Genomic DNA, 25,933 nt, shown 5'->3' with positions numbered 1-25,933 from the left:
TAAAATATGTACTATTCAAAGCAGAAATTTGTATTATGCCACACATCTTTTTCTAAAATTCACTGCTATACAGTAAAATTCTGAGTGAAAAACATTAAACATCAAGAATTTGATACTTTTCAATAATTTCAATGCATAATCATAGATTACATATTTTATCTTAGGGACCTTAGAATATACAATGATCAAAATGTGGAATGCTCAGTAAAGCAAAGAGCAAAACTTGCATATCATGCTGCTTATCAAGAAAATTTGAAAAAAAAAAAAAAAGCAACGTGAAAGGCTGAATCACTTGAAAATAAACTTTGAAACTTATTGTAGAGATACTCTGTGGAAGCATAATCATGGTCAATACATAGATGTATTAAAGGCAACTGCTTCAACATGTCCAAGTAAAACTGGTTACTTTTACACAACTGCAATTACAACCCCAGTAATACAATTTGAAAAATTCTTTTTTTTCCATTAATCCCACACTCTGTCCAACTTTGAAATACTGCCATTTCAGATTCTAGGGATAAGACATATTGACCATGATGTAGCTGATATTTCTGACCAGTGTAGGCAGTACACTATGCTTACCTTGCTGCATAGGGTAACCCCCCATCCCCATCATCTGCTGTTGTCCATTATACTGCTGACCACCAGGTGCCCCGCCCATTGGCATCTGGCCATAGCTTCCCTGGACACACCCTTGCATCCTACAATAAATACAATATATTACATTGTATCTTATACACCAGCATGTACTGGTGAAAATGTACATATGGATATAATGTGGTATTAGATTACAATTCAAAACAATAAACTATGACGTGATAACTTTAAAATAAACCATAAAATTAGGAATGATCTTGTGTATTCAACTTTTCTTTATGAACAATAAGTAAATAAAATATATATAATAAAAATTTTATTTACACAATGTCATGCAATTCCGGAAAAGGTTGAAAGATATTTATTAATGTCAATTTTAGAAAACTTTTTTTAAATTGATAAATATATCATGGGAGTCACCTGCTAGGAGCATATAAAGTATCTTGAAAATTATGATGTGATTATAATACTGCAGGCCATATATTGTGTTTGTGCTATGGAAACCACTTTTACGTGACATCCCGTGAAAAGATGCATTAATAATTAATATCCCATTACTAAATACAAAATAATTCAAAACCAGCATCATTTGCCATGCAGAAATTCCCTTTTTTATGCTATTTTCACCTTCATGCCCTTAACAATACAGAATTCTAATGCAGCACCCAATACAAATCACGAGTTCATATTCTAAACTGCCAGCTGTCACTAAGTATACTAAGACTGGGTTCTCATACCTAGATCGATCCAACAGGATCGGCCCATCTCCAAGGGGTTTCTCGCTAAATTGACTTTCAGCTTAAGTGGCTTAGATGTCTGGCACTACTACTGAAGCTGCTAAACGATAACTAATTATCCCCAACAGCTTCAGCAGGCATGACAGACATCTAAGCCGCTTAAAATGATAGCAATTTAGCGAGAATCCCCTTGAAGATAGATCGATCCACAGTTAGTACGATAGGCTCTAGGAATGGTCCCTAACACAAGCCTCCCCTTATACACAGAAACAGGACAACACATCTATAAAACATACCCATAATTTCCATACCCATATCCATATTGTGCATTCTGCATGTAATTGCCAGGCATCTGACTGTACTGCTGTGGATAGCCCATGTAGTAGCCCATCTGGTTGTAGTAGTTCCCAAACCCCTGACCCCCAGGACCTCCAGCAGGGGCATTGGCATACTGAGAACACATTTGAAATATTAGTGACATAATAGTGATTTACAATACATAGGCTACATCAAGATGACACAATTCTATTATTATCAAATGTAAAAATACTGTAGTCTAAAGTTTCATTAAATTAGTCGATTAAACAGAAAGCCGTGTGTGATTTATTGAAATAAATTTTAAGACCAGAGAGCGATTAGCGGACTTGCTAACTTGGGCTTCATAAATTTGATAGTTTTTCTTGTTAACCTCCAGCAGAAAAATGACTAGAAATGATCATTTATGCCATTCCCAGGGCCCAGATTGTGGAGTTTTCCCCCTGGGGTTGTTTACCTGTTGTGAGGCTGCTGGGTTTGGCCCTTCATTGGACTCTTTCCCCCAGGAGCACTTCACTTGACACCCGTTAACATCCGTCCCATGCACTGACACTATGGCATTGGTTGCAGCTTCTTTATTATTATACCTGTAGTATAAAAAAATAAGAAAAAAAAATAAAAAGAAAAAAGAATCAGAAAAAATTTAAAGCATATAGAAAATGTTTTCTTTTTCACTTGTGATTTTAAGTCATTTCAGGAATTATTCAATATAATTAAGAAGTTATCAATATTACTTACCTTATGAAAGCATAACCTTTATCTTTGAATATCCTAATTTCTTCTATTTGACCAAATTGAATAAAATGTTGTTGAACTAATTCCTCTGAAAAATGTGAAAAACAAAGCTTTTAAATTAAGTGTACAAGTGTAACATGACATAAATAACAAAACTTCCTATCAAAAATTCAGTTGAAAGTGAATGTTCGCACTAAAATCAATCTTTGAAATTCTCACTGAGAAGATGGTACTTACGTGAGAGACCATTGTTGATGCCACCACAGTAGACTGTACAGTTAGTAGGACTGGACTGGTTATATACCTCATCATAACTTAACTTTTGGACAGCTGGCAAAAGGAAAATATATAAGCATTGTTTTATACATGCAGAAGTAATTCACAGGTATTCTTTTATATAAGATCTTGATGTTAGAATTAAGATGGCTCTTTAAACATTCTTGAGAGATGAATACTGAAAAATATGCTATCAAATTATCACCAAGAATATGCAAGAAATTATACTAAATACTCTATTCTTGTACAATGTGTTATGGAAAAAAAAAAGCTATACAAAGTCCAGAAAGAAGCAAAGATATAATTGTAAAAGTTCTCCTATTTGAATTGGCATAAAAAGACTGAACCATGCAAATATATAAATGCACCAACTCATGCAATATAAATGATTAATTCAAAATTACAAATAAGATATCTTCAAGTACAAATACATTACGTCCAAAATTACAGATTGAAAACATGAAAGCAAAAATGGAAGATTTGCCACATAAACCCAGTGCAGAGTGAACTTGGCCAACATCAGGAATGCTGGGCATGGTTATTAAAAACCAAGGAATTCAGCATATCCAAATACACCAAGATATTACAAAAGCACTTAAAATAGACGCCACAGCTATTATCTGGGTCAAACTGGCTAAAAAAACATATTGCCAATTTGGCATCATTTTTTGTTGAATAATTATTTTGTCCAACCAGCATAGGTCGTATACTGGAGAAAAACAAATATGACAGAGTGAGCTTAAATTATACTGAAATGCACACTTAAAATGTAAAATAAAAATAAACGTAACCAACAATAAACAAAACATGCACATGATCTCTATTTCATACACCTCTAATAATAATTCAAAAAACACAAAAAAGATATATATATATATATATAAATCCATTTTCTGTGAAAGCCAAGCTTAGATGCAGAATTAGGACATAAGCCACATGTGAATGAGACATTGTCCAAAAAGTTTTCCAATGAGGTGCTTACGTGGTATCTTGAAATAGACTCCATGGGATGTCAAGTCGACATTCAAAAAATTTCCCCAAGGTTTCTCTTTTTTTCTTTTCTTTTTTTTCTACATTTAGCATATGTAATCTAAAAAAGTGGCAATTGGCTTGTGTACTTAGGGAACCTAAAGTAAGTACTCAGCTGACATAAAATTTTGAGAAATTACCCCCATACATTAAATATGAAGGAAGATATCGATTCTTAATGCATCTTTTTCATGTTAATCAAACCAGTTTAGTGCAAGTAGTCAAAAGGCAAATTGACCTCCTTTGACATTTCTCCCCCTTCCAAACAGTTTTGGTCAATTTACCATCACAAAATGATCCCATCACTGTCTTCCAGTCAACTTATAAATATCCATACGCACGACTACAAACGCGTGTCAATGTCCCCGCTGGATTTACAAGCAAGCCATATTTCCACTTAAGTCCCCAAACACTTCCTTTTGGGTCTTTTCTATCAATATTTCACTTTATCATTTTCCCCAACTTTCCAATTCTTTTTAAGTTGTTCTTGTACTGTGTTTGAAAATAATTTCTTGTATTGGGGTTTTTTTTTTTTTTTTTTTTTTGAACTTGGGAAAATTTTTGTCATGCTTGTAAAGGAGAAGTAAAAGTGAAATATACCGCTCATTGGATGTGGGGTTCTACCTTCTTTTTGTGGAGGAGCTGGTGGTTTTCGTGTGGCCCAGTTTGTCCTAATAGGCCTGCTTCCGATCCATTGCCCATTCATTCCTTTTATAGCATTCTCTGCATCCTGGAGAGAGAGAAACATTCAAAATAAACACTAACCAAATGTTGTGTGTGCATGTGTGTGTGTGTGTGTGTGGGTGTGTGTGTGTGTGGGGGGGGGGGGGTGTCCAGGTGAGCCTGTAAAGTATGACTCAAAATACTGGTATAATTTTGACTACCTGGGAAGTATTCCAGACTTGTCAGCCAGTCACCCTTCCTTACACTAACCAACCTCTCCTGTTTTTAATAATTTCTCACAAAATCCAACAGCTTTTGTAATTTTTTATGGCACATTAAATAAAAGAAGAAAATCAGCAAAACATTATTTTCTGTAAAAAATTTACACAAACACCATTTCTTGTGACTGTCGACTCCACCTATATCAAGGACATGACACATTCAACAAATAATGAATTTTCCCGCAAAATCTTTCTGAGCAGAAAACCGACTTTCACCTGAGCTCATCTTTAATGTACAAACCTTTCCTAAACACACTCAGATCAATCACATTGTCTGGCAGGTCATCAGATTATATACAGTGACATAAAAATAGGAAGCACATAGAAGCCGTATATGCCAGCATTCTAATCAACTTGAGTGTTTTACTCATTATTCACAGAAAATACAATAATTGCTCGATCTTTTCAATTGGGGAAAATTGTGAACTTTATAAATACTGTATCTTTTAAGTATGAATTTCTTAAAAGTAGATCATTCCTATTGATTGGAAGCAACAAAATTAAATGCATAGTTCTATTCTATGCTGTAACAGCACCACAAAATTAATGCTTTATAGAAATATAATTTTGTGATTATGAAATAATGTATCTGAAAGTTTAATATTTTTTGCCAATTGACAAGATCCAGCCATTACCGTATAGAGACAGAGCCTTGATGGTGCACATTATAGTTACTGTGTTCAATGCCATAGCACATAAGGGCATTATCAGTAATGACATGTTATATGAAACACAATTTCTAAGACGCCCTGATACCATGGCCCGCAGGACAAACACTGTATATTAGATATATCAAACTTTAATAATTACTCACCACTTTCCTGACAAACGAGACAAAGCCATATCCTTTTGATTTTAACGTCTGTGGATCACGGATAATTTTGCAATCTCTGGAAAGAAAAATGATTAGAATGGAGACAACAGCAATACTTACAAAAACTGTTCTGGTTTTGAGACAATTTAGTAGACGGAGGGATGAATATAAAGTAACAGGATGTAAAAAGAGGTTAGGATATAAGGAAGGAGATCAAGAAGTTAAACACAATATTTCAGGTCTAATTACTAGTACAAGTATGTAGATATCTATACGCATCTATATTTATATTTAAATACATACACATAAATCTATATACATATAACTTAGCCTTGCAATTAAAAAAGATGATCATTTATGAAATGTACTGCATATTTACTCAGGCAATAATATGACAATGAAAAAACAGCCATTTTAACACCTCTAATATCGAATTTTGCTAGACATTATTTGCCACATATTGTTCGCGAGGGTTTTCAAATATCTCTCACAAATATGACTGGCTGTTGTTCACACTTGATTAACTGCCTCCGCACTTTCTTCCTGGACTGACTGCTAATTAACTTTAACGCTATAATGGTCAGAACATTATTTCTCTCTGATTAAATTAATTTACAGGTGACAAGGTATTCTTACTCAGGAAATAACTTTTCTCGCTATAATATCCCATTACTGGATGCTATATTGGATCAAGTTAACAATGGGTGCTGCACATCAGTCATTTATCCACACATCTCTAATACCAAATTTTATATAAGGGTTAATGGCATTCAAAAGTCAAAGATCCTCCAAAATCGGCAAGCATATGTGCAGTACAGAAGAAAACAAATATGGCAGAGTTCAAAGTTTGCACAGGCAGACAAATAAATGAACGTTTCAAGTTGGTTGGGATAGGAATTCATTGTACGTGTAGATTATAGTAATAATACAGGAGACAACATCATTTGCAATGTATCTCCTGGTTTTCGTAAAACTAATCACTTTTCAGCTGCATTTACAAACATATTTTCCTTGGAGACAGGTTGCTTTGAGATAATTCAGAATGGTTTACTTATGAATTTGCATGCCTTCCATAATGTGGCTCAGAATTTAATCATCATATCATCTAGAGTGCTTTCAAAGAAACACCATCACCTCTTTAACAAAGAAAGCCACTGCACCATTAGGAAAAAATCATTATATTTCTGATGGATATTGTAATGGCTATCAATACCAAACAGAAAAACAAGCAAAGCCTTTTCTGCGCATTACTTTGTAGTTAATTTTTGAAAACATTATTTATTTAACAGATGCACTTCCCCAGGCTTCCCTAACAAAACACAGCTTATTCTGTGTAACCTAATACTCATCGATTCCTTGGTTCAAGGATGGGATCTTTTCTCCCGACTTCCGAGGATCTAGTGAAGCACAGTTCTGAGCTGGATGAGCCGGACCGAGCAGGTGCTCAGCCAGGTGAAATAATGTCAATTCATCTAACGCTAATCAACACACAATTCAAGGGGTCGGGGTTGCCAGTCTCATTACAACTTACAATGTCGAAATGCCCAATGGGATTGCAAATGAACCAAATACATCTTTTGTGCTGACACAGTGAAGAGATATTACTTAGCAAACAACCTGTAACGTACACTTGATAGGATAATCAACAGTTTAGCATTTTTGGAGAAATTGATTTTTCCAGCAAATTATATGGCTTGTAAATATTGTATGTATCAAAATTCTGCACATTTATAACAGCTGGTAGTAGATAAATGTTACTTCAGTCTAGATTCATAGAGCAAAGTGGCAGTTAAACCCTTCAATACACATAGCAACAAAGCTTTCATCATTTTAAGTAATGGGTTTTTAGATCTAGTGATCATCAGCATTTCTTATAAAATATTTCTCACAACGACAGATACCAAATTCAGATGATAAATTGAGTTTTGCATACTCGAAACAGATTGCTTTATATTCAGTTATGAACATCCGTCAAGCGGTAACAATGTAAAATGCGTCATTTAACTTGTTGATTGTAGTCATCATCTGTATACACTTCACTACTTGCATTAATCAATCTTGTATGTTCTGCTACATTTTCCATCCACAAAATTTGTAAAGAGATATTCCAATCTTTGCAGTATTATGTATGTAAAGGAGGATGTTGAAAATTCAGTAAGTGTTAGTGACATTCACCTCGTTCTTTTCTGAATTATCTGTGCATTGAAGGGTATCCAGACATGATTTTGGGTTAGAAGAAAAAAGTAGGAAGAAATGGCTCAGTGGTCTTATGACTGGGATTCTGCAGGCTGCTTAGGGCAGAAATCCGCAAAAAAAAAAAAAAAAAAAAAAAGACAGATTTCTGAAATAAATCGGGGAAAAAAAGAAGAGAGAAAATCATGTCTGGGTATTTACACAGGTACTTCCAGACCCCAGCTGCCTCTTGGGTCAGGCCTTCCCAACTACCAGACTCGGCACCTACGGGTCCAGTATAAACCGGTTTATCAGACCACACTACCCGTTTTCAAGGTGTGTGTCAGATCGCATTAAAGAGTATCAGCCACCACACCGATTTTGCCTGGAGCGCGATGTGATAGCAATGATCCTAAGCGGGGTTGGAAAGTAGTGCATCTCATCTAGATTCATGCGCTGCTGCAATTTTCTCTGTTTATGCTAAAATCTGACAGTACCGCAATTTTTAACATAAAATTTAGGTTCGGACATAGCCAATGATGTTTTGTAAATAAGAACTTGCAAACTTATATATTAATTTAGAAAAGTAGACCTAATTTTGATAGCAGAAGCATATTCTTTCGGGGGTTAAATATTTTCGTGACTACCGGGATGGACGAGATTGAGGGCAGGGGTAATCCTAGAGAGGGGCGAGAAACGTCCATTGTTCTCGTCAGCGAGGCTGTCCTTTTTCAGGGTTTGTACGCACGGACAGAAAACTTAAGTATTGTGGGAACGTTACTAATGAAGCCACTGGTAGTACTAGTAGATATCAGCCTGTAGTCTTGAACAAGCGCCTCGATGACGAGTGAACAGTTGTCAAAAACAAAAGACCCAGGTGTGGTAGTTCAACTACTGTTGATGCGTGCCGCAACGACCAAACCTAATTGCTCCTCAAGGTCACAAAACAATAGGCTCGTCTTAATCATATGAGTAGCGCGTTTCCACCCCCTGATTGAGGGAGTCGTCTGTTGTATTCATACGACTCCTACTTGACGAAAACGAGGCGCGATACCCGGATGACAGGTAGGCTTACAGAATTTGTGATAGGGTATGATACTCTTTTATGCGATCTGACACACACCTTGAAAACGGGTAATGTGGTCAGATATACCGGTTTATTCTGGACCCGTAGGTGCCGAGTCTGGTAGTTGGGAAGGCCTGTTGGGTTATGGTTCACAATTGACTGAGGTTAAACAATAACTACTAGTAGTACCATTACAATACCAAACATGAGAGGAAAAATCAACAAAACAAGCGTTGAAGTTGAACCAGAGACATAGCACAATTATACATGTGTCATATCTATATTACAATTCAAAACATGGCATTAGCCCATGGCCTGGTAGATATGGTGTGCAGCTTATAACATGTGGTGAATTGCATCATGCTTCTTAAAATTTTCTGAATCTCTGGTTCGACTTCTGACTACAATGCCAAAGCTTAAAGTATCTCATAATAGGTAAAATATCTTCTTATAATATCAAACTTCTAGATAAAAATAAGATTATCCAGGAAGCTTTAATTCAACTGAAAAATCACTAATCTTTCTATTATATTTATGCACATTTTAGCAGTAAAAATGGATAATATGCTATTTGAAAGCAACCATGTTCAAGCCAAATGGCGAGAGAAAAAACCTTCACCCATCGTAAAAACAGTCCCAATGAAAATTGAGGAAAATGAAAACAATCAGGGAAAGAGTGTTAAGTTGAAAGAATAAACTGACAAATATAGCAAAAAATATCAAAAAGAAGTTTTGAAAAAAAAGACATACATTTTCCTGTTAAAACACTCGGTAACAGAGCCCTTTAATACATTGATTGGGTCCTATAGCTCTGTAGTAAATAAAAACAAGAAAAAAAACAAGATTAAACATCTCAAAGTTGCCTTTAGCTTTATGTTGTTTCTTCACATCTGTTGGAGTAATGGCCAGCAGCTGAACTTAATACACAATTAATCAAAGAGATGAAGAGTCATTTGTATCTCCTACCTTTCTCTATACTGTTACAAGTTAATTTTGTTCCCAAGAATAGACAGCAACAACTGGTATGCCCCTGACAATAGGGCCACATTTGTTATGCATCAAATGCCTTAAGTCACTCATCAAATTTGCATTTCTTGGCATCTCAGCAGCAAATGGATTCCATGGAGACCAATATCTTCCATTCTACTTTGCCAAACAATTTAAAGCAAATGCGGTTATCATGGTGCTTTTTTTTCTAAACTGTCAGAGACAGTTACCTTCATAGGGCCATTATCGGTACTTGGTCAACAAGCTCTCATTCTTACTTAGAATTCTGAGGAAGTGAAAGTGACATGAGAATCTCCACGTCCACCTTGATCTCATGGGGCCTGCTAAACTGAGGCAGCCACCACAGATAAGTGCAACGAAGACTCGGTACTTTTCTGTTCATACTAATGAAGTTATGATGAATCTTTAATCTTTTATTATTTATTACTTATTATCATTTGCTGCAAGAAGGTATTTTTCTATTTCACAAAAATAATGGTAAGGAACAAGGAAAAAGATTTTTGGGCATTTTCAACTAGAGTACATTATTCAAGTTTTATAATTTCAACCACTACCATGTATACATTGTTTATCAACAATAAAAGTCAGCCAAAACACAAACAAAGTTTGTTTTTGAACTTTATTGATTAGTTTAACTTCAATACAACTTCAAAGTAACAGTTAAACATTAGCTTGTCGTGGAACACTACTGAGGGACGTCTAGCGGTCAAAAACATAAACAAACACGCGATCGGCTGGGTAAATTGGAATTTTATTTTTTATTTTAATATTCCATAAATGTCAGTGCTATTCAAGGATGTTATAACACAATATCTTGAAGGAGGTATGTTCTTTCCAAATTTTTGTTGTTTATGCTCTTATTTACCGAGTTTTAGTTGAGCTTGCCGACTTAAGTCTCCTCCCGAGGAGGCTTGACATCGTCGACTTACAGCTAAGAAAAAAACGACGTAAGCGACCTTTTAGATTTTTTGTGAAACGGGACTTAGTGACGTAACGACTTAATTACGTTGGTAACCAAGCCCTAAGTCAGGGAAACCGACTTAAGTTTTTTTGTGAAACGGGGGCCTGGTCTAAAAAAATCAAATTAACACCAAATAAAATAGGTATGCTTTCTCCCACTTCATGTTCACAATATTTAATAAGATTTTAGTATTTTATAATCAAACTATATCTTTCACTGGCAGAAACCACCCCTCTATGCCATACATCAGCAGTCTGTTGATGTTGATGTGTCCCTTCTACAACCCAACCCCTCTTTGAATACTGTTAGTGCAAAGTCAGGCACTGGTTTTTAAACATTTTATATATTATTTGCCTGACTTTATTCCCTAATACTGCTGCTTCTGACGTTCAAACATGAATAAATCGATATGAAGATGACCAATCTCTAATTTATATAGCCAGAACATTGTTTTTTCTCCCTCTTATTGTATTTTTCTGGATTGGGCATAAAAAAACCTCTTGCCCTTTACAATGACACCTTTTTTTGCACATTCATATGTTGACATTAAGGCATTGCCACAAAGTGCATGCTGAAGGTGATACACACTTTTCTTATCCAATCATTAAAAAAAAAAGAAAGAAAAACACTCAGAAATACTCAAAGATGGCCCTCTTCTCAAAAAGAAATAGACAAAAATTCCAATTTAACTTTTCAGGGACTGTTCATGGGTATGATCTATTTAAACCTAGCCTACTGTTTTCAATAATATATATAGTACAGATGTAAAGCTTGTAAAGCTAGGGCATGTCCAAAACCATCACATTCCATTGATTTTTTTTTCTTGAAAAAAGTGCATGCACAGACTGCAGGGTGCTGAATATTCAGAGGAAATGAATTGGCCACGTCATGTTACCCACTCAAATATTAGTTTTAGAACCTTCTGGATAACACACCCTTTTGATGTCAAATCTGTTCAATGATCTATATCCCACAGGCAGAAATTTAAGTTGCCACACACACACACACACCCACATATATTTAAATGCAAGTTGTCATCAAAATTTGTTTCATCTCCCCTTCCCCTTGAAAAAAAGTTAATCAAATAATACAAGCTTATAACAGAATCACTAAGCAACATGTACTTGCATTCATAATGTGCTGTGACAGTTGCTGCACTTCTCATTCTCACATTATGAAGCAGCATGCAATGGGATTATTTCTCTACTCCCTGTGGGTTGTAGAGAGATACTACCACCTCTTTCACGGTAATTGAATAAATAAATAACCCTTTCCTGCTTAAGGGAAAGCTCTCCTTTCTTCATTTTGACGTCCCGGGAGAGCAGGGATGAGGCAGTGTTGGATTTAAGACGGAACCCCCGAGTCTCCACAAAATCAATTTTCCATGTCAAACTCTGATCATATATATCAGTTGTTCACAGGAAAGAATCGATATAATTTGCAAAACAACTGGAGGTCTAGTTTAAAACACAATCACGCAAAAATCAAATTTCATTGAGCTGTAATCAATTCTATTACTCAAAGTACACCAAGGAATACCTATTAGGGCTGCAGCCATGCTGTAAGCAAGAGACAGGGAATCAGAGGAGAAACAGGATACCTCTTAAGACAATTGATTCTAATTTATGTATATTGAAATTAGTAGAAATGTACCTCGGAGGGTTTGGGACTGGACCGTGTGTGACAAGCATGTGTTCTGGCGCATGCAACTGTCAAGTCACACTTTTCTTATTTCTCTGAGTGCTCCGTTACAATCAAACAAAAGAAAAGTAATTAATAATCTGCCTGAGTCCCTTAGTTCCCTGCAGGATCAAAGAATTTATTGAGAAGTTCTTGTGATATCATTATATCGCATTGATTAATAATGATTAAAAATTAATGACACATGATATGCAGTTTCAATATGATAAGTGACAGAAAGAACATAGGACTGTGTCACAATGCAAGTTATCGCTGCTGCTCATTTTTCATTGGGGAATAATAAGTAATACGGCAAGCTTAAGACTCGGTATTGGTAGCCTGGCTCTGCCTTGGAAGTCAAAGAGAACGGAACAATCTTTAACTGGTAATGACAGTTAATGATACTTCACATTCAAATTACACATTATCACAAGAGTGATAAAGTAGAGACAGGATCTTGATGATTTACTTACGAGATCTCTCCAAATGGAGCAAAAGCAGCTTGCAGCTGATGTGTCTGGACATCGTGGCTGAGATCACCAACAAATACATGGTAATGTTCTGAAAATCAGAATGAAAACTTTGAATATAAAATGAGAAAATAAAGTGGAGTAGGTCACAACAACAACAATCATGAAATGTGTTCAAATGATTGATATCAAAAGTAAATAAATTTCTGTACTATAACAATTGTTTAATTATTTTGATTTTAATAACAAATTATATAAACAAATTTTGAAAATGTGGAAATTATGAGCCTGCAAATGACAATTCACTGACAAGAATATTCTAACTTTTCTGCCTTGGCTGAAAGTCCCAGGAAGTTACTAAAAGCAATGATAAAATTTTAATGATTTATTAGCAAACTAAAATGATATCTTGTTTGGAAGTCACAGTTGCCTAGCTATTTCCCACCACAGACACAGTCCAATCAATAAAATAGAAACCCTGTTTTCTGCCTGTAATAAAATTAATTGCAGCAACATTACAGGAAAGCTTTGCCACATCTCACTCTGGCCTTGTGTTTCTGACTTACTAATATTCAAAGACATCTAGGGAAAACTTTCCAATTTGCTCTATTTACAAACACCCAGGGATTGCAGTTGATGGGTGTGTGTGTGTGTGCACTTATCTGGCACTAAACAAAACAGAGAGAGAGAGAGAAAGAGTGAGAGCTGCTATGAGTGGAAGTCAACTAAAAGCAATGGCCTGATCCTTAATAGCTAGGAAGTTATTGATGTAATGTTCCCCATAAAAAGTGCTTGTCTCTCTGATACAGGTATGCATTAGTGAAAATTGCTCTTTTTATTGGACCAGTACTCTCTGCCATTCCCGTGGGATGTGTGAAATGTTGATTAAAAGCAATTTTGTCGATTCAATCATATTTCTTCTTCTGACACCAGGCTATACAGTGACCGAAACAATTCTTTCAGGTCTGCTATGGGGATGACCCACACTGAAACAGGGGGATTAATTTCATATCTTCTGCTAACAGGCAAGATTTTTTTCAGTCTAAAAACCAATTTTCAAAAGGCAACTGATACAACCAACATTTATCTCATTTCTAAACATTATTGTGTGTCACTGACAGCATTACTAAGTAACTTTGTTCTTTTCTTAGATGTCCTTCTTCCAATTATTAGGAGCTGCTGCAAATTAAACTCTTACTTTCTAATTAAGTAAACAAGATCTTCTCCCAAGACTAGAAGGATAACAAAGGGACGTATTGCCTTCAGAACTGATACCACGACCTTGTTGGCAATTATAAAGTTAACATAAAGAACCAGCATCTGCATTGAACTGCTGGAAGTTTGATAGGCCTAACAACAAGCTAAGTGGTAAGTATGAATAATTAATCCCTCTCTTCAAGAAAATCAACATAATCTGCCAGAGCAGGCTACTAAATTGATAGAATCAACCAGGCTGAACTAATGATGGCTGATTGATCAAATTTGCCTCTCAGTGTTTGCAAATTGTATCAAAACAGCTGCTGTGCTTATGTTTGGTTTTGTGTTTGTTCTTCCTGATACAACTCACTCATTAGGAAGGGTAAGAAAAGGCATTAAAAATATGGATCAGAGAGACTTGTTAATAACTTCAGCAATGGGCTGTCTATTCCACCACCCTGTCCCTACCTGTATTTAAAATAACACCGAATATGTCGCAACAGACTGGTGTAAATAGCTATCAATTTGTATTTAAAGGATTGCGCATTACTTTTTTTTCATAGCTGTAGGATAATTTGATTGATTAATCTCATATAATCTGCTAACACTACAAATCATTGGGTCACACCAACCCTGATCATTCTGTAGGTCTCCTCTCCTACCTATAACTGTTAATACTAAACCATGCCACTTATTGTGGCGGTAGATTATCACCAGAATTGGATGAAAACTGTCCATTATCCCCAATAGTCTCCAGGAGAACTGGAAACAGATCATTCTTCAATGCAGTATTGATCAACAGTATAAAACATGTGAAAAGAATAAACGCTGGGAGAGCCACGAGAACGGTACTCGGGTAAACGCACACAAAGGTTAATGCAGTCGGGTGTATCCATTTTCCTATAAAATGATGAACACACAGATTATCATTGTTATCAATCTTGCAAAGTCCCATCATTTAGTCAGGCTGGCATCAATTATGTATTGGATTATAAGGAGAATGACACAGCATAGAAAAATGATGGGGAACTGATCTTTCCAGAAGAGTGAACTCTTACTTATTAACAAGGTGCACTATCCCCAGTTAACCTTGTCACATTTACGTGACAATCTCACTTTGACACTTTTCTCTGGAAAAAGTTCCAAGTCCTGTGTCAACTCTGTCCTGTTAAGTATGTTTTTTTTCATGTTACTATCACCAGCATTTACCCAATGCTGACCAGTCAAACTCTGCCTTCAGACAAGTATTCTTTTAGGGGTCTTAAAAGTAAATTGACTGTTTTAAGGGTGATTATGATTAATATACGTTGGCCATTTAACCAGGACGTTGCATAGATGCTTCATAATAATTCTGTATTGTTCTAATTTTAGTAATGTCCCACCGTAGGTAATTGCAAGATAACAGGTTTGACATTAGTTTTAAAATCTTGAATCATTTCATTTGCCTCATGAAAATCCCAAGATAATTGGTTTGACATTAAAATTAAAATCTTGAATTATATAATGTGTTTCGTGAAACAGTTAAGAAAGTTGAAAAAAGTTTAATGCTCAGACACCCAGGACATACAGTTCACAGCTAAATATACTGTCAATATCACGTCAATATACCATTAAGATGTGCCGGAATGATCCATTATTCAACTTTACATTTTGAAAACCTATGTTCAATGTCCATTCATCACTGTATGAGGACCATGGCTTGCCAGGTTATACTGTGTTCAGTCTTTTCTCTAGCCTGAATTGGATCATTTAATAGATAGAACACTTTATAGGACTCTTCCCTTTTGTAACATCATTTATCCTCTGTAAACTTTTTGTCTCTTCCACTTCCTTCAACTTGGAAAGAAATGTGCAATTCCTTCAAAAATTTCTCTTTCATGAGATATGGCAAAACAAAACATTTTATAGAGGTAAAGAATTCACTAAGGGAAGGAAAGATAGTATGAAATTGCACTGATATAAAAGTTGTATAATATTTCTCTTTTGTGTGCCACCTCTACTGGCTGAGAACACTGTGGTAGCTCCATAATGGCCAGCTGATCCCATTTTTCATGGATGGCCCATTTGCTGAAAAAATAATCTATTTTCCAGGAAAAAACCTCCAAATGACATCAGAGGAGATAAAGGGCCGATGAGTATTTTACGATTTTCTTCTGGTGACAACTGTATCTTTTAACATTATGGCAAATTAACCCTAACATGCCATCATATATTTCATTGTCAGGTCATGGTGCTATGGCTGAGAGAAGCAGATATTGCCTTCACAAAGGATCGATAGAGCACGGAGATATTTTTGAAGATCAGATCCAGATCATTTGACAGACAATTTTCTAACACCATGTCATTCTGGCAAAGCTGCTGTCGAGTTCCCCCTCCCTCTTAATCAAGGGGGGTGGGGGGGGTGGGGGGGGGCAGGAGACAGGTGTGTATAGGTCTGCCAGAATATCTGACTTTGGAAGGGGAGGGAGAATTCCCCTTTCTGGATTGTATCATATAAATGGCAGACTGTATCACTGGGGAAAACAAAACGGCCATAATGAACCACAACTGCCAAAATACAATGAAAAGCATCCAGGAATATGCCAGCAGGGAATTATACTGTACAACTATTTATTCCAAATCACACAAAATCAACTTAAATGCATTTATATCAAATGGGACACTGCGCAAACCAAACTGAACTAAAACGTTCTGCTGAATGGCTTATTGGCTAGCTATCAACTTCTCTACATGGCTGACAAGTTCTAGATCACCTAGAAGTCTGTGAAAAATGTTATTGTCAATGATAACTTACAAACTTATCAATTCAATGTTCAATAAGTAAGGCCATTTACAAGCGAGGAGAGAATGGATCACCACCCATTTTGAACCAGTCATCTCTCTGGGAAAGAAAAAAGTTTCCTCAACGTTGCAGACTGAAATTTGATTTCATAAAAATTGGGGGGAAAAGGACCCTAATAAAACTTCACATATAGTGATGCAGGATTCCAAAATATCTACTGAGTCCTGCATCACAATATCACATACCAAGGTATTCATAAAGATTTCCTTCCATTTACATAGCTTTTTTTTTTCAGAAAAAAAAAAGCCTAAATCTTTTTCAGATAAAATTCATAATGAGACCATTCCCAAAAGAACAGTTTGACAGATAAGCCACAAGCCAGAGCAGAAAACAATGATCACACTTACAGTTTCAAGTACCTTGCAACTGCAACTAGAAAAGCACTGCGAAGACCTTCACCACGGTATCTCAATTCTCATTGTTTGAATTAAACGCTACCAAAACCTAACCGATTCCATGTTGGCCTTTTACTGACATATCCTTAAAATCTAATTAATATCTAACTTTTGAGCCAGGCTGTTATTTAATAAACCAACAAAAGCAAACACAACCTCTTTGGCAGTGATGATAATAAAAAGGACAGAAGTTGTTACTTTTTATGTAGTAGTCCATACTTACTACTTGTGTCTTGTTTTGGTGCATTGCTAGGGGATGTGGCCCAGTTCACTTTTAATTCCTGGAAAAACAAAGAACGGCTACATCAAACAATGTACACATCACTTCAACTGTGGTAGAAATAATTACAAAAGTCTATGCAATGTTCTGTTGCTTAAAATCATGCAAAGCTTTTTTTTTTCACTGATAATGTTTTTCAATGTTACATGTGTGTAGTTATGTCAATGTGAATATTTTGTCATAGCATGTACTTTTATGTGCATATGGTTTAAAGATGACACCTGGACAACACAAAACAATGTTGAAACATTGTATCAATTTTATTCAAATAACAATTATCTCATATTGTCTTCAATGCTCATAGCAAAACACAGCACATTAACTTCAGAACCATTATAAAGCTTATACTGAAAATCTGAATATCTTTCTGCTTTCTTCCAGAATGGTCTCATCCATCCATATCAATATCAAATCCCTTTTCACAGTAGATTTCATGGAGGTTTCTGGCAGTCCACGCGGATTGAATCAATACATATGCATATTTGACAAGAAATAATAAAATAAAATTGACTAAGCCCCCATGCAATCTTAAATATGTTTTATGTCAAATCCTTACCATGAAACTCATTCTTCTTTTTACAAAAAAATAAATCAACTTTTCCAGCTGCTGGACCCGGTCCTGCTTCCTGAAGATAAGTCTATTACCATTCAAGTTGCTTTGCTGTCAGAAAAATACTAGATCTCTAGTGACTCCTTCCACCAAAATCAATTTTAGAGAGATCTTCCTAAAAGCAGGCTATCATCCAATAAATGCACTTTTTTCCCATAGACAATACTAATGTTTCTCACATGTATGAAATTCTATCATCCATGGTCTATATTAGACCCGTTTAGAGGCTTGATCTAACCAAAAAGAAAAGTTTGCCAATTTTGTGTGTATTACTTTGAAAGTTATAGAGCATGTGAGGACAGCCAAGTCCTACCAACAGGTGTCTGTGGTCACAAAGATAGGGTGCTATTACCACTACCTAATCTGGGACACCAATGCCACCATGTCAAAATGTATGATAAATAACCCACCGAGAAGCAACTGGGAATTTTCAAACATATTCCAATCATGATTAATAGGAAAACTCTTTCTTGCCTAAATGAAGAAGGAAAAAGATACTTAATCAATTGTTCAGAAATTAAAGTTGCAGGGTTGATTGCTATCAGAACTTACAGAACTTGTAAAATAATATCCAAAATGATAATAATAGAATGGTTGGAACAAGGAGAAGCACCAATATTTGATTTATTTTGAGTAACTTTGCAGATACTGTCTAACTCTGGTCCTTGGAGATGGCCAAATAGAAAAGATAAGCATTCCTTGTGTGTTCATTGCAGCAGATCTTCCCTTAAGAAAACCTATGTGGTGCAAAAATCAATAAAGGCTCTACACTCAATCAAGCAATAATAATGCCATTTGTGTAGAGTTATTAATCAATAATTAGTCAAGTAATTTGTTCTACCATGATAAGAGGTCGTAAAAAATGACCTGCCCAACAGCACAGCCCCCAGCAAAGAGGGGCAGCAATTCAAATCAAGTTTACAAGAATTGGCCTAATCTGCCGCGTCACATCACAAGCCCATCTGAAGATAACGTCTGTTATCAAAGTTGGCTGATTACACTGGAGTTATAAGGTACAAACAGCTGAGTGTAAATTATAAATGAGATGGCAAAAATATGCCATACAAGACCTATCTTCAGGAAATGAAAAAAAAAAAAAAGAAAAAAAAAAAAAAGAATGTGCCTGTAGAACAGAAAATAAGTGCTAATTAAGTATTCCAATGTCCCTGGAAGGATATCAATTAAGCCAGCAACAATTACACTTCGGGGAAATTGAGAATATGCTGCAAGTGCCATTAGTTACAAGCGCTGAAGCAGAGAATTTTGAGGCGGTTGTTTTGCAGTTAACACCTACCCATCTTGCCAAAACACTGGCTTCAGTATGTTTCAATGCTTTTGCTGTGTGGACTCAAAACAAGTTTTAGTAGTAACAATTTCTTATTAGCAATAAAAAATTCAATGAGGTTTTTAATGAGGATAAGAGTCAGATCCTTTGTCTTGTACATCCTCATTATCATCATGTGTCCTGCTTCACAGTAATGACCAATCCCCTCCACACCTTTGTCTTTGGCAGCTCTCAGCATGGATATAGAACATGAAGCAAGTTTTTACATACAAAACTTATTCTTTGACATGATGGCAGTTGCAAAATATGGCCCTATAATATCTCTTAACCATATTATTCAAGTATAGTTCAAAACAGAAAGGGAAAAAAACAATATAAAGAAGAATGGCTCTGTGGAATTTGAACATGATTCACTTTCAGGACAACTCTAAAATTAAGATGAACTCTTTGTCCATGAATACATGGCCACAAACAATTTAGAACATAGTGATTTTTAATGTGCCACAGATCACTAATATAAAAGCCCCAAAATGGCTAATGAATACAAGTCTTTGTCCACATGGACACCTGTTGTTTTAAAAAGTACCACAATGTTAGAGGCACAGATGAGGAAAATCTGACAACTGAGTTTATTTCTCATTTGCCATGAATCTGAATCTGTCGTACCCCCCCCCCCACCCACCCCCACCCCACCCATATTTTGAACCCCAGTTCATCAGAAATCTTACTAACTAGAACAAATCTTTTCAAGAGTGTTGGTCCCTCTTCCTTTGCCTGAGATAGTTCATACAACCTCAATCTGAAGTTGCCAGGGAATACTTTCAACAAAAAACTGTTTATCTTATTATTTGATAAACATAAATCTACAGTTAAAAAAAACTTATGCAAAAGAAGGTTTCGATAAATATCATACAATAACATCCACAAGTAATAAAAGCATGCTTTATTCATTCCATAAGTCTAATGCATATTACATTCAAAATCTAGCATTCACTTTCCCTGGTCAAACAGTAGCTTCATCGTTGTAGAACAAATATATCACTATTTTACTAAATTAAGTGAAAAATATATCTTCATTAGAAAAAATATACATGAACTCCGATTAAAACACATATGCTAACAAATAACCTGAGGAAAAAACCTGAGACAAAAGACAAATGCAATGATATAAAGTCAAAATTGATAAAAAAAAGACAAAACAAAATCAAAGGTGTTGTGGCACCTACCTGTGGCGACAGTATACTGTCCACGGATGGTACGAGGGTCAGTGGAAGTAATGGCGGTGCGGTGTAAGTGACACCTAGAGGTTGGGTCATTACGAACAGTCCAGGTGGTGGTGGTGAGGCGAGAGCATATGGCTGTGAGCGGGAAACAAGGCTGGTTAGATACTCAAGTCATCAACCGAGGCTGCTTTATTACAGCAGATCAAATCATCACACACACACACCACTCAATGCTGTCATCATACACAGTTTATAGACATACTTTGAGACAAGCTTAGTGCAAAGAGATATGGGAAGTCAGCCAGATAGAAAGAAAAAAAGCAGTCCCAAAAGAGATAAAATACATTGAGTTAAGTTAATATGGAAACCATGCTCATGCTAGGGAAGAACAATTTCATGCCATACTTCATCCACACGTGTGACACCTAGTGATGAGGCTGTGGTACACTTCTACAACATATGGCCTCTGTCCCATAGAGCCCTTTATTGACCAACTGAATCAAGTCAACTAGTACACTTAGCACATCAAATAACTCCCAGACAATAATCGCATCCACTTAGAGAATTATCTAGCAATTTCCACATCGTCATCGAGAAGTCAGATGACTTAATATGCACAGAAGCTGAATTCAATAGAAAGCAGAAAACCATTACCACTGCTGATAGTAGTCTATGTATGGGAAGTCAGAAAGCCAATTCTACAATAAACTTCAGTATCGCTTTTCACTTCATGACAGTAGGGGAGACGTGTTCTTATCTGATGAACAGACAACTCGGGCTTTGCTGTCATTGCAAGTGCTAATCAGCAAGACAAAGACAGTTCAATAACCATACCATCCATTTCTTTAAATTTCTGAGATATGTTAACTTAATCTAAGCCTCCTCTTTAAATGCATCTCCTCTTCAAATGGACCCTTTCATCATCGTTAGCAAGTATGTACATCAAGATTATCAGATCCCTACAAGTTTAATTTCATTTTCTTATCCGTCTTAAATAGTCTCCTTTATCAAGCTATTTGAAGGAACTAAGCAATAGGCTGCACAAAGTTACTCCAATTCCATGGATCTCTGGAGACTTGCGGCTGCATAGCCTCTTTTCTAATATATCATTATTAATGCAGGCACATGGGACATTGGACTCCATTATCTCCCAAGATGGAACATCTGAATCAATATGCTGATTTTTATTAATCACTCGTTCCTTCACTTGCTTAGCTTTACACACACATTGCCTAGAACAAGTTGAAGCTGTGTAGCACCAACACCATCAGAAACGGTGATCAGATCAATAAGCGAGACAACTCATTTGTTTACTGAATAGCATGAAATAGGATAGAAATCGGAAGCTTGACATTTTGTTGCAACATTTTATTGTTCATACCTCATTGCCTGTGAGATAAATGCAGATCAAAGCTGCAAATAAAGCTAAAATGAAACTTCTCTAACTAGGAAACAACTCATCCTTGCTCAAACACCTTGAATGGCGCAGTGGCCAGGGCTTTCTTGGATTCAATGCAAAAGCTAATATTTACTGTGGATCTGTGCATCTAAGTTGTGTTTGCAGAATTTGCAGCTTTTTCAAACAAAAACTGCAGTACAAGTTGTTGGTTTAGTGTTTTCTGTATTCAAATTTCACTGGTGTGACGGCATAATTGGTTTCTGATACACTCTAGAAAGCAACAGACAGACAGATACACCGATTACGATAACGTAAGAAGTCAATTTCCAGTTCACCAGTTCATGATTCCACCATGATGATCTAATTTCAGGATGTGTAAAAAGAAAGTTCCATTAGTCAGCAGCACGTTAGATATTATTACAATATTGTTTCACATTTTCAACTTGCACCAACACCTGCTCCGTGGTTTTCTGACAAAACACAACACCAGCCACGAGGCGACTTAAACAAATAAGACTGTGACCCATCGAGACCTTTTTCTAATTCATGCACATACATATAAGCAAGTTATCATATCTGTCAATATTGCAATTGACAAATGGTTTTCAAATCAGCCCATTAATCGAGAAATAATTTGTATAAATGCTTTTAGACAATTGTTAACAATTAGATATGAAATGTCAATCAAACGATGAATAAAAAGATATTTTATGCTAGAATGCCAATATCCCAAGGCTGGTGAACAGAGAGGGATCAACATGTGTGGAACAAGGAACAAAAGGACAGCAATTGGAAATCAATACAATAAACGGCTTGGATGTGTTATTTCTCCAGAGCTTTTACTCTCTTGTCCACAGTATGGTCAGTAAAAATTGAATATCCCAGCCTCCTACTTTTTTTTAATGTGTTTAGGTAGACTCTCACAGGAGGACAGGGGTATCTGATGGTGAAAAAAGACATGAGGAAACAATCAATTCTGCATTTGTTATCTAACAAACCCATTTTGCAGTCCTTAATAAGAATGATATGAAAAGAACTTGTTATGGCTAATTAAGCGTTCTCATTTGCCACCTATACTAGGCCTACCTGTTCTTAAACCTCGGTAATAACAGCCAGAGCTTTGGCGACAAAAAACTGTCACTTACTTCCACTTGTGCCTCAATAACAAAACAAGTGAAAATTAAGCAAGGAATGCTACCACTTGAGCTACTTAAGCAGGTGAGAAGATTGACAGTTTCTATCTACACAATGTTACCAGTCAGTCTTACACACAGAGCATGCATCCATTCACCAATCCTATATAACATATTCCAATTCTCGATAAGTTTTCAAATCAATTAAACAAAACAGCTAATTTTTTTTTTAATTAATAATCGCCGAAATGAAAGAATTCCTCATATAAACAGACTTATTTTAATAGAAATGAACCAAGTGATTTTACTCACAAACGGACTCTGTACAGTCGTTTCTGTCAGCATGGCTTCTGAATAGTTCTAACACAGGGGACTACCTGGTTGTATGTAAGCGGCAATGGCTGAGATCTACCACTGCAGTCTTGCACAGCTTTGTCCACTCAGCCTGTTACTGAATAAGGTACTCCACACTTCCCTGTTATCCAACTCTAGCAGATTACCATTATGAATAATTTACGAAGCTTTTCGACAAATGTGCCCTGAAGTCATTGAATGTACTTCTGTCAACTGGGCTCCGCCAATCTGATTGGTTATTGCAGTTCCCATCATGTAATTACCTCTCGAGACAAGTAAAACACACAAAGGGAAATTATGATAGTAATAATTTCTAATGGTAGTTTCTCATTGTACACAATACACGGTGGGCCACCTATATACCTGAGCTTACATCTAAGGGGATTATCAATATGATAACAAACATGTTTAGCAGATCAAAAATAACGTTGCTATTACGGCTGTGCAGAAGTAAGACGTATGAATGAACGCGTGAATGCTACAATTGGATAATGGACTTCAATTGTATTGTCCTAAGGAAGTATCCTTTGGCCTATTGTCTGTCACCTGTACACTTTACCAGAACAAAGAACCAAGTTGTTATTGAAATCCACACTGCAACTGAATTAATAACAGTACATAACACCCACAGCGCCTGGTGACTTCCAGGGAGTGAGGGGATGTGCACTGTCACTAAGAATAAGTGTCAATAAGCCATATTTAATTTTCTTTTAATTTTTTTATCCAGTTCATAAACATTTACAGGGAAGAGTAGTCATCACCTCAGTAAACACTTCACCGAGTTTCCCCCTTCATGTCCATCTCATCTCTGCTATTAGCCTAGCACTCTATACAGTACTGGCTATACAAAGACCACCACAATTACTGTCCCTTGTGAACCCAAATGAAACAAACAGTGCCAAGTACTAGAAAAGTTCCATTTCAGTTGGGGAAACACTGCTGGCCAAAAAATTGATTGATCTTGCACTATCTCGTTTAGTTATCCATCTACCTTGGATCTTTCTTTCCTTCCCTAGCGCACATCAGTCAAACGTCAGCTTATCTACATTTCTGACATCATTTGCATATGGTAAGGAAGATTCAAGAATGAAAAGACTTGTACAGAAAATAATTAAGAGACAGCAAATAATTTAGAGGCAAGAATGACATCGGGTCAAAAATAATATATCAGAAGTTATTTCACCAAGCAAGAAAAAAGTGTAGCCACCCTTGCTTTGATTATCTTGACAAACTCTATTAAAGATGCCTCTCAGACCATCAGCTGCTATAAAATTTTAATTGTGTAGCATAAGCAAAATGTAATTTAAGTTGGTTTTATCAAAACAGATGATGAAATATATATCTTGCTGAAATGGAAGGATTATAGGACATGAAGCAGCTTTTGTACAATGTAGTGAGGGATGAGGAAATTAAATAATATTTCAGAAATCATATAAACAGGATACACTGGGAATGATTCTGGTGAAGTAGGTCACATTAAAAATGGACATAGTTTCATAAAAGTGGTAATAAACACTCTACGAACATAAAATTTTGTCAAATCACAATTTCAAAGCATAGCCAGGGCAACCCGTCCTGGGTAATACAGAAGATAGCCTCCTGATAATGGTGCTGGGACCAGTGCTGACCAACACATCATATCATCTGAACCAAGTTGTCCAAAAAAGTATCATAACCATGCCGACTAAAAGCAAACAAAGTCTTTCTGAATATTTAACCTTCAATCATCTGTCAGACTATATCAATATGGTATTCTGTGAAAACAAACTCAAACTAAATGTGTTCTCTTTAGTTATTTATAAAACAAATAAATAGAGTATTGTATAAGCAACCTTTGTTACAACCGGACATGTTGGGAAGTTGTTCAAATGTTGTGGTGTCACATGCAGTAGATACCATTTTGCTGCTTTCACCAAGGTGGACACAAGGCTCAGTAGCCTTGGTTTTCACATCTTCAGTCCATTCTCAGTCCAAATTTCTCCACAGAATGAATTTTGATCTATTTATTGGTACATCTTTGATGTCCAATGCCATCTTCATCTTAAGCTTTTGATCAACTTAATGTATTAATGTATCCAAATACATTTTAGCCTTGCAGATTATAGTTTAAAATTTCAGTCATCTCCACTACACTTCATAAGCACCTACCAACACGCTTATCCACTCCACATGGTTTCCATTATATTTCTTCCATAACTAATGAAGTTTAAACATGTTAAGTCATTTATTGGTTTGCAATCACAAAACTCACCTTATTATAATTTAAAAAAGAAAAAGATGCCCTAAACACCTTAAATGTTTTCATCAGGAGGAAAACCATCCACATCCATATCCTTCAAACTGCCAATTAATGCCGTCTTTCTTTTAAATTTGATTAACTTATCTTGTCTGGATGAATGTATCACGTTGGT

At 36.0% G+C, this 25,933-nt stretch overlaps 1 protein-coding gene across 9 annotated transcripts in view; it reads right to left on the bottom strand.

Annotated features, from left to right (window-relative positions):
• The window catches only part of LOC106152068 (nucleolysin TIAR), a 43,684-nt gene that overhangs the window by 4,698 nt on the left and 13,053 nt on the right, over positions 1–25,933 (bottom strand). For 3 of the 9 annotated variants that reach the window (XM_013525551.2, XM_013525548.2, XM_024076425.2), the window contains 9 exons: positions 17,462–17,519; positions 12,808–12,895; positions 5,448–5,523; positions 4,290–4,419; positions 2,622–2,714; positions 2,388–2,472; positions 2,107–2,236; positions 1,631–1,785; positions 583–701 (listed from right to left, as the gene is read on the bottom strand). In XM_013525551.2, coding sequence (XP_013381005.1) covers positions 583–701; positions 1,631–1,785; positions 2,107–2,236; positions 2,388–2,472; positions 2,622–2,714; positions 4,290–4,419; positions 5,448–5,523; positions 12,808–12,895; positions 17,462–17,519 — 934 coding nt within the window. Of the gene's footprint in view, positions 1–582; positions 702–1,630; positions 1,786–2,106; positions 2,237–2,383; positions 2,473–2,621; positions 2,715–4,289; positions 4,420–5,447; positions 5,524–12,807; positions 12,896–17,461; positions 17,520–20,639; positions 20,772–23,480; positions 23,648–25,933 lie in introns of those variants that run through there. The other 6 variants (XM_087006525.1, XM_013525550.2, XM_013525555.3 and 3 more) reach the window with 5 other exon arrangements.

The sequence above is a fragment of the Lingula anatina genome, chromosome 1 (genome assembly GCF_051362555.1).
Source record: "Lingula anatina isolate TDL-2025a chromosome 1, LinAna3.0, whole genome shotgun sequence".
In the NCBI taxonomy this organism is placed as follows: domain Eukaryota; kingdom Metazoa; phylum Brachiopoda; class Lingulata; order Lingulida; family Lingulidae; genus Lingula; species Lingula anatina.
The sequence above is the reverse complement of the archived record's forward strand: the minus strand, read 5'-3'. Positions and strand labels throughout refer to the sequence as shown.